The 14456-nt window shown below is 44.6% G+C and overlaps 2 protein-coding genes across 2 annotated transcripts; both read right to left on the bottom strand.

Annotated features, from left to right (window-relative positions):
• Nucleotides 1-2925: 2925 nt before the first annotated feature.
• On the bottom strand, nucleotides 2926-6482 carry LOC131224961 (uncharacterized). The gene is made up of 3 exons (XM_058220397.1): nucleotides 5927-6482; nucleotides 4983-5593; nucleotides 2926-4901 (listed from the first exon to the last, which is right to left on the bottom strand). The coding sequence occupies exons 1-3, from the start codon at nucleotides 6480-6482 to the stop codon at nucleotides 4278-4280; spliced, it is 1791 nt and encodes a 596-aa protein (XP_058076380.1). The 3' UTR covers nucleotides 2926-4277.
• Nucleotides 6483-8884: 2402 nt separating this feature from the next.
• On the bottom strand, nucleotides 8885-11589 carry LOC131225415 (cyclin-dependent kinases regulatory subunit 1-like). The gene is made up of 4 exons (XM_058220948.1): nucleotides 11456-11589; nucleotides 10249-10345; nucleotides 10075-10135; nucleotides 8885-9200 (listed from the first exon to the last, which is right to left on the bottom strand). The coding sequence occupies exons 2-4, from the start codon at nucleotides 10299-10301 to the stop codon at nucleotides 9051-9053; spliced, it is 264 nt and encodes an 87-aa protein (XP_058076931.1). The 5' UTR covers nucleotides 10302-10345; nucleotides 11456-11589; the 3' UTR covers nucleotides 8885-9050.
• Between the last annotated feature and the right edge of the window lie 2867 nt (nucleotides 11590-14456).

Here is a 14456-nt window from a genome sequence, read left to right as displayed (position 1 = left end):
TCTACTCGGCCCATCATTTGCACCAGGTAGTGTTAGGATGAGGACCAAAAATAGGCTGATCCAAACTCAAGCCTTGGAATTTCTTTTCTTTCTCCCAATTCCATTCTCTTTGGTTTTTTATTTTTTATTTTTTCTTTGGTGGAATTTCCACATTTTCAGATCTTGGAAACTGTTTTTCTTTACTGGAGTTAATCTGAATTTTCAAAGCTAATGCCCCCTTTTCCTCCCTACAGTTGTTCCTTTTTCATTATCTTTTCTTTTTTTTCTTTTTCTTTTTTTTTGTTTTTTTGTTTTTCCTTTTGTGTTGTAGTTTTACTTTCCAATTTCCTTCTACATTTTCACAGCTTGAAAATCTTGTCTTTTTATTCAGCATTATCATATCTCTTTACGAGTTGGTGGCTGAGCTAAAAACAGTGAAAATGAACCGCGACTATCTAGCATCATTGACGAGATTTCAAGGCTAGCTACATGAACATTTCATGAATAGGACCTTTCAAGAATAGGACCAATGATATCTCCAAAAATTTGCTCCCCAACTTTTATGAAGGAAAATGGCCCCAAAACATGAAATAGGATCCATTTTCAAGCATTTCCCAGAAACCAAACATGTGCAGCAGCCCTTGCTACTGGATTCCATTTCCATCAGGGCTACTTTCTAGGACCCAAATCAGCCCAACACAAGATAAGAAATCAGTAACTGATATGTGAAATAAATGAGCTGAAAAAAAAGAGACAGGAAATCGACAATGCAAATCCCTAAAAATGGATTCGACAACGCAAATCCCTAATTAGGGATTTGTATTCAACAAAGCATACCTGAGATGGATGAGAATCCGAGATCAATGAGCAGCAGAAGACCGAACTGCAGCAGAGGGCCGAGGAGATAGAGAGAGGGAGAGAGGAATAGGGTTTTGAGAGAGAGATAGATAGGGAGAGTGAGAGTGAGAGGAGAGCGAGAGGGAGAGGCAGAGGGAGAGGGAAAGGGAGAGCATGCGAGGGGGAGAGGGAGAGGGAGAGGGAGAGGGAGAGGCAGAGAGAGGGAGGGAGAGGGAGAGGCAGAGAGAGGGAGAGGGAGAGCACGCGAGAGTGAGAGAGAGGGAGAAGGAGAGCGCGCGAGAGGGAGAGGGAGAGGCAGAGAGAGGGAGGGAGAGCACGCAAGAGAGAGAGAGAGAGAGAGAGAGAGAGAGAGAGAGAGAGAGAGAGTAGGCGCTCAAATAGATTAGGGCTTTTTTTAAAAATTATTTTATAGGGCGTAGCCTTTGCCCGCAGCCGGTAAAACTGGCCGCGGGTAAAGGGATGGGCCATCGGTCAGCTTAGGCCGCTTTTCTTGTCGTGTACATGGCCATGAATTATATGCCCAAAAATCTTCAGAATCAGAAGATCCCAAACCCTTTTTTATCAAGGCCTTCAAATAGATTATTAAAAAAGAAATACAACTAACCCGTTCATGGAGTAGAAAACAGCTAAATTTTGGAAGATTAGGATCTTCCCATCAAGATGATTTTTTCAAGCAAGGGTCACTCATTGTCAATACCATCCCAGCAACAATCTTCTTTACTAAACAGGGCCCAGACATTCGAAGTCGTGAGGTATTGGTTAGGCTAAGGTGCCAACTCACCACAGTACCAAATCATGGTGACCCATCTAACAAGTGGGGCTCAATCTGGATGGAGGACAGCTTGAGAACCACAGAAATCAATCCTATCATTCAACTGGGTCTGGGATCTATAAAATCAAATGGTCCAATTCAATTGGGCAAAAACAGACGGTCACAGATGATCGTGATGGTTGGGCAATGATCCAATCTTTACAGGGATTGTGGTAAATGTACGGCCATAAATGCATGCCACCAACTGCGCATTGAATGAATTGTAACCATTTTAAAAATGTTGTTGTTAGCTAGCGTAGCACATGGCAAATATTAACAACTCCCACACTGCACCCTGCACAAAGAAAATAAGAGAAAATGATCACATGCAGCAACTGCATATGAACTTTCACATTCTGCATTGTATCCAGCCAGGTGTTACATTTGCAAAATATTCGCTACACATGCAAAAGGTGAGTCATCACGAAACCTGTTATAGAAATTAGGCCAATCCGCTCATTGGGTACGCTAATAAGTCAAAATCGATGTACAGCTAATGGACAGCTAGCTAATCACATGACTAAATGTAATTGTCTGGCCGACATGGTATGTGGATTTGCCTCAAGTTCAAACCAAGTAATCATATCATTTTGTGGCCCGGGGCAGGATATTCTACACATGAAAAGTTGGTAGGTGAGAATTGCTTGTCTGGGATAGTTCACATACAGCAGCTGTGTGACTATTTCTCCTGAAGAAATGAAAAAAGATAAAAACCCAAAATCTCCAAAACTTGAAACAAAACAAAACCACTTGCATAACTTGTGTAGATACAAGGACAGGAAACTTCAACCAACTAAACGCCTCATGGGGGTGGTGAACAGCCCTGGACTCCAACATTAGTTTTAAACCATTGTAAAATGGTGATGACTTCAAATCATATACATCGCACAGTTGTTCGGCAACCAGACCGTCCAAATCTCTGACCACCAGTGAATGGAGCTTAACCAGAAATTGCACTATGGAAGACACAATCAACCGCCTGATTTTAATTTAATAATCCATTTAGTAGCCATAATGAATGGTTAGGATTCATTCATCAGAGTGATTTTATAAACATGCTTGATCCACAATGGGACCCACAAATTGGATGGTTTTCATAGCTGAATGTTAGCACCGCATGTTGGAGGATCAGTCAGCGCCATCTTTTCAATGGTGCAAAACTAAGATAGGAGTCTACCCCTTCTCCACAATATCTCCATACACCCACACAGGTTACGCCAGCACAGTCCAAAAACAAAACCAGAAGAGCAATTCCATCCACACCATGATACAAGGAATACACCCAAATCTCCACAAATCCTATTTAACTAGAATCATCACAACCACATTTAAATGCCAAAACAGCACCAACCATGAAAAGCTACAGTCAACAGAAAGACCAGTCCAAGTTCACAGTACTGCTGGCAACCATCAACAACATTTCTACACAGAAAACACACATCATCACTTACCAATGACCATGTGTTGATTATTCTCCTGAGGCTGCTGGTAATTGAGGGGCCTCCTGAAGAGCATTATGTGGGGCTCAGGCCGATGGATGGCATAGTGGACCCAACCACGGCTCTGCTGGACACCGATTGCACGCCACCCCTTCTATCAAGTGATCAAAAACAAATGACCATTTTCTTTCAGTTTGTGTATTGTTGCTGTAAATTACAAAACAACTTGGAGAATAAAACAATTCATCCTAACATACGAACCATCTGATTGTAAGAGTTTTTAACTTGCATGAGTGGGGCACATATTTCAGTTAGCAAGGCAGTTGGTCTGATGCAACCTACCATGGATGGACCATGGCCCAAAACTCTCTTGCAGATTGGAAGATCCTAGCCACCAATTTTGGCCATTTTCTCAATTGAATGTGGACTTCTGCTGCACTTCTATTACTAGCTGGCTATGTGCAGGCCACGAATTGAATGGCTGGAATTTTGTCTATCGAGGAGATCCATCCCTGGAATGCCGAACACCTAAAAGTTTACTATCCATGATAGAATAGCCTTTAAGGCTCTCAATAAATGTACGCCTCCGAGCGACTAGCCTTTAAGGCTCTCAATGAAATTCACCACTTTCTATCTACATGAACAGATTATCTACTAAGGAAAAGTTGTCTCTCATATGCAGAGGCGGACTAAACGAGTTGATCCCTTAAAGAAGGGGAAAGAACGTTATCCCACAAAAAGTCGACAAGGCATCCCCTCTTAGTCAGGGGAAAAGCCAATGGATGACCCGACTCCTCGACAGAAGAGTCGGCTCATCACCCAACTAACGGATAGATCAAAGGTTCCTCGCCAGTTGTGGGACAAGCCGATCCCTTAGGGATCCGGACTTAACAGCGGTGACATCGTGAAAGATTCAAGTTCTATAAGACGACATTGGAACAGGCTGGCCCGTCAAAGAGTTGGCTCGGCAATGCAGTAAACCGACCTGTCAATAAATCAGGTCGGTAAACAACAATCAACATCCAAAAACTAACTACATATAAAGAAAAAAAAATCATCATCCATGTGCCCTCTCCAGAGGGTCAAAAATCATCATTCGCATGCCCTCTTCAGAGGGTCAAAATATTCTCCACCACATCATTCAAAAAAACCAAGTTTCTAAAAGTCTTGAAAAATGTAAATGATCCAATCTATGAGGTTGGAGGGGGAGGAGGAGCCGGGGAACTGGGACCCTGATCCGGGCGGACATCTTCAGCAGGCTTTTCTCCGGCGTCTTCGGGCAACAACGGCTCAAGGTTGAGGTCCGGATACAAGTCCTGGACTGCTTCGATACAGGCATCAAAGCCACAGTTGTAAAACTTGGTGGCTTCAGTCGTCCTCTCCTTCGAAGCCTTGAAGGCCTCCACTGCAGCGGCCACCGCTACGGCCAGGGAGGCCTCGTCCTCAGCTCGCTGAGCCTCCTTCGCCTGGGAGACGGCTCGACTCTGTTCTCCTATTGCCTTGGCTCTAGTCCGCTCCAGGACTTCTCCCAATCTGGCATTCTCCTTGGCCAGCGAATCCGCATGGGCCCTGCCTCGTGTCAGCTCGTCCGCCACCGCACCGCATCGCGTCTCAAGCTCGCTCATGGCCACCTGCAGCTGGAGTTCTCGAGCTCTCACATCCTCAAGCTGCTGACACAGTTCAGCTTGCTCCATCCGGAGGAAGGCCGCCTCATCTCGCAAGATCCTCGCCTCGCCTTTAAGGGCATCCACCTCAGCTTCTCTCTTCTTGAACTCCCGCAGTCTCTCCCAAATTATAAGAAGCTTCGAGATGGACTAAAACAAAGAAAAAGGGGGAAAGAGAATAAGCATCTGAATACAACGAAAACAGAAAGCAAGAAAGGATAACGAAAGTACCCGGTAGAAGACAGAAGTCATGTCATTGATGAAGGATTCATCTGATTTATGAAGGAGGTTGGCTATCTCCTCATCCGAGGCATTTTTCGCCGCCCAGTGAGCCAGGCAGGACATGTGGTAGCCTGGCTCGAATCTCTCTTCGCTCGTCCCCACCTGGGCCGATCCCATGGCTTCCCCGGCCTCAGTTCTACTCCCTACTAAGGCCTGAGCCTCAGCCCTGTGGTCATCCCCGACTTCGGGAGGGGAGAGCATGGCATCAGCCATCCGAACGGCCTCCTCCCGCTCGGATGAAGAGGGAACGGCAATGCAGCGTGCAAGGGCTACAGGGGGAGCTGCGATAGTGTGAGGGGCAACGGCTAGAGGGGGATGTGGAGACATAGCATCGGCAGCTGCGGCCTCAGCCACAGCAGGTGCTACAATCGAGGTTGCAGCAAAAGAAATTGGGGTTGCAGCTGGAGGTGCAACAACAGAAACTGGAGCCGAGGGGCCCTCACCGCGAGGAGCCGCTTGCCGCCTCCGAACGACCGTCTTCGTTCCGAGCTCGGCCCTTAGCATCTCGTCTACAGTCGGGGCGGCCTTTCTCCTACGAGATCCGGACGCCTCAGCCATGCCTACACAGGAAATAAGGAATCAGCAGCTAAGATAAAGGGTTCGATTTTAAAAAGAAAGAAAAAAAAAAAAAAAAGTAAAAAGACTTACTGAAAGAAGTTGGGAATGGTTTGGATTTACACAGCCCATACCAATGAAGGTTGTCAGCTGTAATCAGATCAGACCAGGAACGAAGGTCTCCAGATCGTGCCCGTGCCTTGTCGATTCGATTCTTCTGATCCGAAGTAAGGAGAGGTGAACCCCTCGGGAAATTTACGAAAATGAGAGGAAAACTTGAGTTCAACTATGACAGAAGGAAGAAAAATACGAAAAAAAAAACATGTGTGTGGTCCGACCTGGTGAAGAAAATCTGGTAGGGACCCGGGTCATCAAGCATCCGAGCTCCGCCGTCAGCGCCTCCCATTCACCCGAAGCCCAAAACCATTTATTCTTCCAGTCCTTATTGGAGGACGGAAGATTCATGACCAGACCCAATCCCTTGCTGCCTCGGGTCGCGAAGTAGTACCATGGTTCGTGACTATCGTGTTTGACCAAGTACAAATTTACCAACTCCTCCAGTGTCAACTCTGGATTTCCAACTTGACGCCAGATGATAAAGGAAGAGATTAAAACCCTCCAAGCATTGGGAGTGAATTGGCCAGGAGCTAGCCCCAAGTAGGCTGTTAGGGCGCGGACAAAAGGGTGTAGAGGAAGCCGGAGCCCACACTGCAGTGCACAGAGGAAAATGGCGACTTCCCCTTCAGCAGGTGCGTCGGCGGTGTCATGGGGCTCCAAGGCCCTTATCTGCACGGAGTTCAGAATCTCGAACTCCGACCAGATCCGCTCCATTTGAGACTCTGTCAATACAGAGCCTCCTGGAACAACCTCCGAGGCCCGCCCGACCGCAGGCATCTCGGCAGTGCACGCTGTCAAGTCTCGGGGGGCTCGGGTGGCCTTCTTCTTGACTATTCAGCACGTCTGAGCCCCCTGTTCCTTGTTCCTTCGGGGTGGAGGGTACAGGGGCACTGCTTCTAAGGGGCCTTCGGATGCCCCTCTCCTGTCATCTGAGCTGCCCCGGCTCGGAATCATCGAAGTCTTCTCGGACCGTGTAGATATCAAACGACATCTTATAGAAGGAAGAGAAAAGCGCTAATAAAGTGTTGGACTCACTGGACAATCACCGAGAATTGCTTCTGCTGCAGAATCCTTAGTCGGTCGGAATCGCCTTCACCGGAAATCGCCTCCTCAAGGATCAACAGCCGTGAGGATTCAAAATGAGAAAATGGGTAGCGTTTCTGAAAGGCTGAAGGTTATATAGCCAGGGGAGAATCTCCACATTAATGGCAAAGCATTGATGGCCGCAGCCGAATCCTCGCGAGCCGACTCCAAGGCATACGTGGCCAACGGTTATTGGTTTACGCCCTGCCCGGTCGTACACTCCTGCCATTAAGTGTCAGACTCCGAGTAACGAAAGCGGCGCACGAGCAGGGGAAGCGTCGCTCGAACGCTCTCCGGAGTATACGTGGCGATCAGTCATTGGTGAGCGATGATTCGAAATCTTAACCGTCGCCACGCGTCCACTAGAGACTGGCTCGTGGACGAGAAATCCCGAGGATGCGACGCGTCGAACGTAGAGGTCATGATGACAATGGCGCACGTGGAGAGCGTGGCAGAGGAAACGGCCAATCTTCCAATTATCATTACTCTCCGAATCCGCATTCGACCTCGAAGAGTAGGGGGCTTCTGTTATGGTAAGATCCAAGCCCCTTATAACTCCGAGGGTCGTTATCATACTAAATCCGATCGAACACGCGAACATCCGATGTGGTACACACAACTGAGGGATTCATTGTTAAGTCACAGTGGCGCTCCTACCCCGAGGCTAGGATCAGCTCGGAGTGATCTAAGGCCGCAACAAATAGGATAGCGCTCAGACCGAACACTCCAGGCCGATTCTCTAATAACTGACCAGATATGAACAACATAAGTAGCAGGAAAACTCAACTCAACAGGACGGGTCCGCCGCTTAAATCAGAGCTCGAAAGGAGGACCTCCAGAATGCTTAACAGATAAGTGAAGTTAAGTCATACTCCTAAGTCATACTCCGATCAGACGAAAGCTCAGCTCGGACTCATGATACAATACGCGACTAGCAAATCAACGATAGGACCTCAGGAAAAGAACATCATGTTGGGTGAGTAGGTTTCCAGATGGTGACCCCACGCCGGTCATGGGGAACTTCACCTGGAGAAAAACATCCGAGTCAGAGCCTCGTCCTCGTCCTCATCCTCATCTGAAGAAGGATATCCTAGCCGGGGGCTCGTCTTCATCCTCATCTTCATCGTTGTCCAAAGAAAGATGTCCCGAGCCAAAACCAGGGACGGAAATCGGACGCCTCAAACGCTAAATTAAGCAATTGCCTTATATAGACGTGACCGATGACCTCGCCCACGGATACGCTACACGATCCAAAGGTTACGCGCAATATCTCCACGATCTGAAAATCCCACTGATTGAGTGAATCGTGCCGAGATTAGCGGACCCAGCCCGTCCAACAGTCAGGTATAAATACAAGGGAGACCCCATTGCTACAGGTACGCAACATCTTGCACTCTCCCTCTACTCTTCAACTTAGACCCAGATTCCCTTGACCTGACTTGGGCATTGGAGGGTCCCCCGGCTTAGCCAGGGTCTCCTGTGCTAGTTAGTGTGCAGGTTCGAGACATTGAAGCGGGTCGGACCTCGAGAGTTGAAGTGGAGAGCCACCCAGATTTTGCCCTCAACAACTTGCATAACTTGTGTAGATACAAGGACAGGAAACTTTAACCAACTAAACGCCTCAAGGGGGTGGTGAACGGCCTTGGACTCCAACATTAGTTTTAAACCATTGTAAAATGGTGATGACTTCAAATCATATACATCACACAGTTGTTCGGCAACCAGACTGTCCAAATCTCTGACCACCTGTGAATGGAGCTTAACCAAAAATTGCACTGTGGAAGACACAATCAACCAACTGATTTTAATTTAATAATCCATTTAGTAGCCATAATGAATGGTTAGGATTCATTCATCAGAGTGATTTTATAAACATTCTTGATCCACAGTGGGACCCACAAATTGGATGGTTTTCATAGCTGAATGTTAGCACTGCATGTTGGAGGATCAGTCAGCGCCATCTTTTCAATGGTGCAAAACTAAGATAAGAGTCTACCCCTTCTCCACAATATCTCCATACACCCACACAGGTTATGCCAGCACAGTCCAAAAACAAAACCAGAAGAGCAATTCCATCCACACCATGATACAAGGAATACACCCAAATCTCCACAAATCCTATTTAACTAGAATCATCGCAACCACATTTAAATGCCAAAATAGCACCAACCATGAAAAGCTATAGTCAACAGAAAGACCAGTCCAAGTTCACGGTACTGCTGGCAACCATCAACAACATTTCTACACAGAAAACACACATCATCACTTACCAATGACCATGTGTTGATTATTCTCCTGAGGCTGCTGGTAATTGAGGGGCCTCCTGAAGAGCATTATGTGGGGCTCAGGCCGATGGATGGCATAGTGGACCCAACCACGGCTCTGCTGGACACCGATTGCACGCCACCCCTTCTATCAAGTGATCAAAAACAAATGACCATTTTCTTTCAGTTTGTGTATTGTTGCTGTAAATTACAAAACAACTTGGAGAATAAAACAATTCACCCTAACATACGAACCATCTGATTGTAAGAGTTTTTAACTTGCATAAGTGGGGCACATATTTCAGTTAGCAAGGCAGTTGGTCTGATGCAACCTACCATGGATGGACCATGGCCCAAAACTATCTTGCAGATTGGAAGATCCTAGCCACCAATTTTGGCCATTTTCTCAATTGAAAGTGGACTTCTGCTGCACTTCTATCACAAGCTGGCTATGTGCAGGCCACGAATTGAATCACTGGAATTTTGTCTATTGAGGAGATCCATGGGGCATGGCTACCAAAGTGGTGGGACCCACATCCTGGATCACTGAATGACATCACGGACCCCACTAGTACAAACTACAAACAAAAACTAGAGTGCATGGTGCAAAAAAAAAAACCATCTTTTTCAGAAGGGAAATTCTAACTTATGGCACTCTAGTTTCCTTATCTCCGTAGCTGCAAAATCCAAACATGGGGAGCGCATGATTTCAACCGTTCATGGGTGGTCCCCACTATGATGAACAACCATCCATAAATTGAACTGATCAGTTGGCCCTACCCATTAAGTGGCAACCATCGCTATTGTTCCTTTACACCATCCATCATTGTTCATCAATCATGCATTTCAAATCATCCAATCATATAGATCACAAAACCACAGCCAATCCCACAGAAGGCCCACTCAATAAACGGTACAGATCATGTTCCACATAGCAACACGTCCGATTTATGTGAGAACTCAAAGAAAGAAAGCAGAGGTGCAGATTGAAAATTTGAAACCCTAATTGGATCGAAATTTACCTCAGAGAGGAGCCGATTCTTCGGCTTCAGTTTCGCAACCTCTGGCGGAAGAACGACATGCCTATAAAAAATTTCATACAGAAAAAAGACAGAAATTAATTAAAAATTGCTGAGATCTATCAAAATTTCGGAAAAAAGAAAGGATAATGGAAGAGGTATGTGCAACGTACGGACCTGTATTCGTAGGAATCATCGAAGTATTTCTCAGAGTATTGGATCTGACCCATTTCTTGCTATCCTCAGTTGGGGATTTTTAGCTTTCACCTAATCTCTGAGAGAGAGAGAGAGAGAGAGTCAGAAACCCTAGATCGAATGTCTGATCTGCGAATGAAAAATGCAAAAGGGAAAAGAGATAGAGAGAGAAACCCTAGATCGAATGTATGATCTGCGAATGTGAAATGAGAGAGAGAGAGAGTTCTACCACGGGTAGGGCTGTTCACGAGCCAAGCTAGCTCGAAAAGCTCGCTCGGCTCTGCTCGAGTCCGCTCGGATTGACTCGGCTTGAATGGTCGATTCATGTCGAGCCAAGCTAATTATTTGAAGCTTGAGTTGAGCTCAAGCCAAGTTCGACCAGGGGCATTTCAACTCAATTTGACTCGAAGTTTGAACTTGAGCTCGACTTGGCTCGATTAATAAATATATTAAATATTATATTATATTAATATAAGTTTTAAGTTTAAACTTAAAAATAAAAAAAATAATAAAAAACAAACTCTAGAGTTTCTACCCAACCGCATGCACCCCCTTACCTTTCCCTTTCTTTTCTTTCTCTGCCCACTGCCAACCGCACGCGCACCCCAACCACTACCACCAGTTTTCATTTCAGCTCCACAATAGTATGATTTCAATATCTTGAGATCTACTTCTTAGGCGAGAAACCCAAGAAATTCGAAATGGGTTCTTCTTAGATTTGTTAGAGCTTTAAGGAAATTCAATGATCTGATTGGCTAGAGCTCTTTACTTGGATTTCTGATCTATGTTCTGCTCTGTTTCTTTTTTAGTACTTGGATTTCTGCTGGTGGAAGAAGATCAAGAGCAGAACGGTTCTTACAGGTTTCCTCATCCGATTCGAAGCTTTATTTGATTTTTTTTTATCGAGTTTTGCTTTGATTCTCTTAAGATTTTTGAATTTTTCATCAATGAAGGAGGATTAAGAACAGAATCCATTACTCTCTCACCCAACAAGCTTGAGCTCGACTCGAGGTAAACTTGACTCGACTTGAACCACTAGATCGACTCGACAGCTTTGGCAAACAAGCCAAGCTTCAATATTGAGCTCGAGGCCAAGCTTGAGCTCAAGCTCGAACTCAAGTATATCATGGACAAGCCAAGCCAAGCCAAGCTTGGCCCACCTCGACTCGGCTCGATGCCTACCTCTAACCACGGAAGAGAGCGGGGATCTTTTCTCTGGTAGAAAGCGGATTCTCGCGAAAAGGTGAAAGGGCGGAGAGGCTCTTTTCAATCAGGATTTCTCCCAAGAAAACATTGCATCTATTCGCGCGAGTTGATGTTTAAGAAAAGAATCACACTACTACATGCTAATAATAGAACAAAGATATAGGGATGCTGACCAATCCTCACGCCGATGGGAACGGATTAGCTACTCCCCCGACACCAACCAATGGCTGGTAGTCGGTGCTCTGTGGGCCCCATCATGATGTATGTGTTTCATCCATTCCGTCCATCTATTTTTACAGAAATGTTTATAGTATGAGACTAAAAATGAGATATATCCCATTCTCAAGTGGACCACATTACAGGAAATAGTGTTGAATGAGTGTCGACCATTAAAAAAAATTTAGTGGCCATGAAAGTTTTGGATCAAGCTGATTTTTGTTTTTTCCCTTCATCTGGGCCTGTATGACCAAATAAATAGATTGGATGTCAAATAAATAGTACAGTGGCCTTAGGAGGATTTTAATGGTGGATATCCAATCACTATTGTGATCATGTGGTGTGGACCACCTGAGATTTATATACCTCTAATTTTTGGGATAAAGTACTAAAATGATCTTAAAAAATGGATGAATGGAACGAATGAAACACATACATCATGGTTGGATCCATGGAGCACTGACCACCAGCCACAGGGCCGGTGGCAGGGGGAGTAGCCAATCCGTTTCCCACGCGGATCGTGCATATCCTTTGTCCCATAAATATGGGAAATGAACTGTTTGAAGGAAATTTCCGACCGTCTAAAGTTCAAAGTACATCTTAATCCCATTTCATTGCTTAAGAAGTATGAAGTTTAGGATGGAAACTTTTTTTATTTATTGAGATCCACACAGTAAACGGCCTAGATCTCACATACTTATGCCATGTTAGAGTGTAAGATGCAATGAATATTTACTATTTTCTCTCGTGCGAATGGCTGTAGTATTTATTGTTTATGAGGTTGTTTGGGATCAGGATCTGCTACAACACATGTTTGTAGACAGACCGGTGCAACACTCGACCTTTGTGGGTCAACCATAATGCGGACGTCATCCGATCAGTCCATCAGTTTCCATGGCTCATTTTAGCGCCTGATCCTAAAAATTAGGATGATTTAAAGCTTATCTGATTTGTACTTGGTGAAAGGACGTTCACCATAGAAACATATCTACTGCCACCCCGCTCTTTATATGCCATCCAATCCATTATTTGGTTCAGGCCCATTATAATGAAGATAAATGTCAAAAAAAAGTCTCGGAAAATATCTCGTATTCCCAAAAATAGTGAGTTTGTTGGTTTTAGCCATCATTTTATATTTCTGCCTCTGTACAGTGGACCACTTAGGATTTAGATTGATTTTATTCTTATGTACGGTGAAAATAAGGTTTCCTAACTGATGGGTGGAGTTGATTTTACACATACATTAGGTTTAGATCAATCTTCAGTGATGCACAGGCTTCCTTCAACAGATGTTGTAGATGATCTTGGTCAAGTTATTTGAACTAATTCAAAATGACGTGGCGTGGCGCTCCGCGGCTTTCAAAAAACCGAAAAAGAAAAGCCTTTGTGCTCCGCCATAGGGCGATGGTTCATACTCAGGCACGTATAAGCGTTGCACATTTTTCAAAGATTAAGTTTGTCTAAACTGTCCAAATTATACTATTCCTTTCAGATGAATTATATAGTATCATATTTCTGAGATTAATGGACATTTATTGGACGGTTAAATGAAAATTTTTAATGGTCCACCTTAAATGAACAATTTTTCATTAATTATATATTTATGGTTTCAAATTACCTACAACGCTTTCAAATATTCGACCATTTATTTAGTGGATATGGATCATCCCAACCGTGGACATCGTTGACAGAAAGATCATGACCTGAAAATCGCCATGATCTAAAGGATCAAGATTTTTACCCTTAAATTTGAACAGCGTACCATAATATTTTATTTTATATTTATGGTTTCAATTTTTGGATCACCAGTTTGGATGGTTAAGATCGTCCGATCAGTGTGGTTTTCAGTATATGCTCCATGTTGCAGTGATATCCACCATTGGAAGGTACATATTGACTTCGATTACGATGGATGAATTGAATCATCGTTTTTAAAAAAGGAAGCAAGCGGCCTTAATTGCCGGAAGCGGATTGCATGCTGAGTAAACTCTGTGGGGCTCACTGTGCATGTATGGGACGCGGATTACGTCCTACCCAATCCGTCGGACGCGGATTTCCTGCGAAAGCCTTTCGCACGAAGTTCCTGCACAAGGATCTGGGTGGGGCCTACTACAATGTATGTGAGAAATCCATTCCGTCCATCTGTTTTAAGATCTCATTTTAGGGAGTACCACAAAAAATGAGGTGGATAAAAAATTCAACTGGGTCACACGAGAGGAAAATTTAGGGAAAGAAATTTTTACCGTTGAAATATTCCTAGGCTCTACCTTGATGTTTATATGTTATCCAAACCATTTATAAGGTCATTGTCGATGGGATGAAGTGAAAAAACCAAAAATATAGACTGATACAATAATTTTTTGGGCATAAGAATGCTTCAACGGTGCTCATTGAATGATCACTGTTTCCTCTCGTGTGTCACACTTGAGTTCTAGATACACCTAATTTTTGATCCCAAGTCCTTAAATGATCTAGAAAAACAGATGGACAGAGTGGATTTATCAAAAACATGTCGGTGGGCCCCACCCAGCATCTTTGCGCAGAAACTTCCTTCCAGAGGCTTTCACAGGAAATCTTCGTCCCAATCCGTTTGGGGGGCGGATTGAGATGCTAGACGAAGTGATGTGGCAAAATAGCATTAGTGGATACTAATCGGTTGTTTCTTTCCAATAAATGATCTTCCAACGGAGATCCGTTAGGGATGCTTTTCCGTTTAGGCCGCCACGCACGGATAATTGTTTATCTTAAGAAATAAAAGGAAGCAGATT

This window comes from Magnolia sinica, chromosome 14 (assembly GCF_029962835.1).
Source record: "Magnolia sinica isolate HGM2019 chromosome 14, MsV1, whole genome shotgun sequence".
Lineage (NCBI taxonomy): Eukaryota > Viridiplantae > Streptophyta > Magnoliopsida > Magnoliales > Magnoliaceae > Magnolia > Magnolia sinica.
The sequence above is the reverse complement of the archived record's forward strand: the minus strand, read 5'-3'. Positions and strand labels throughout refer to the sequence as shown.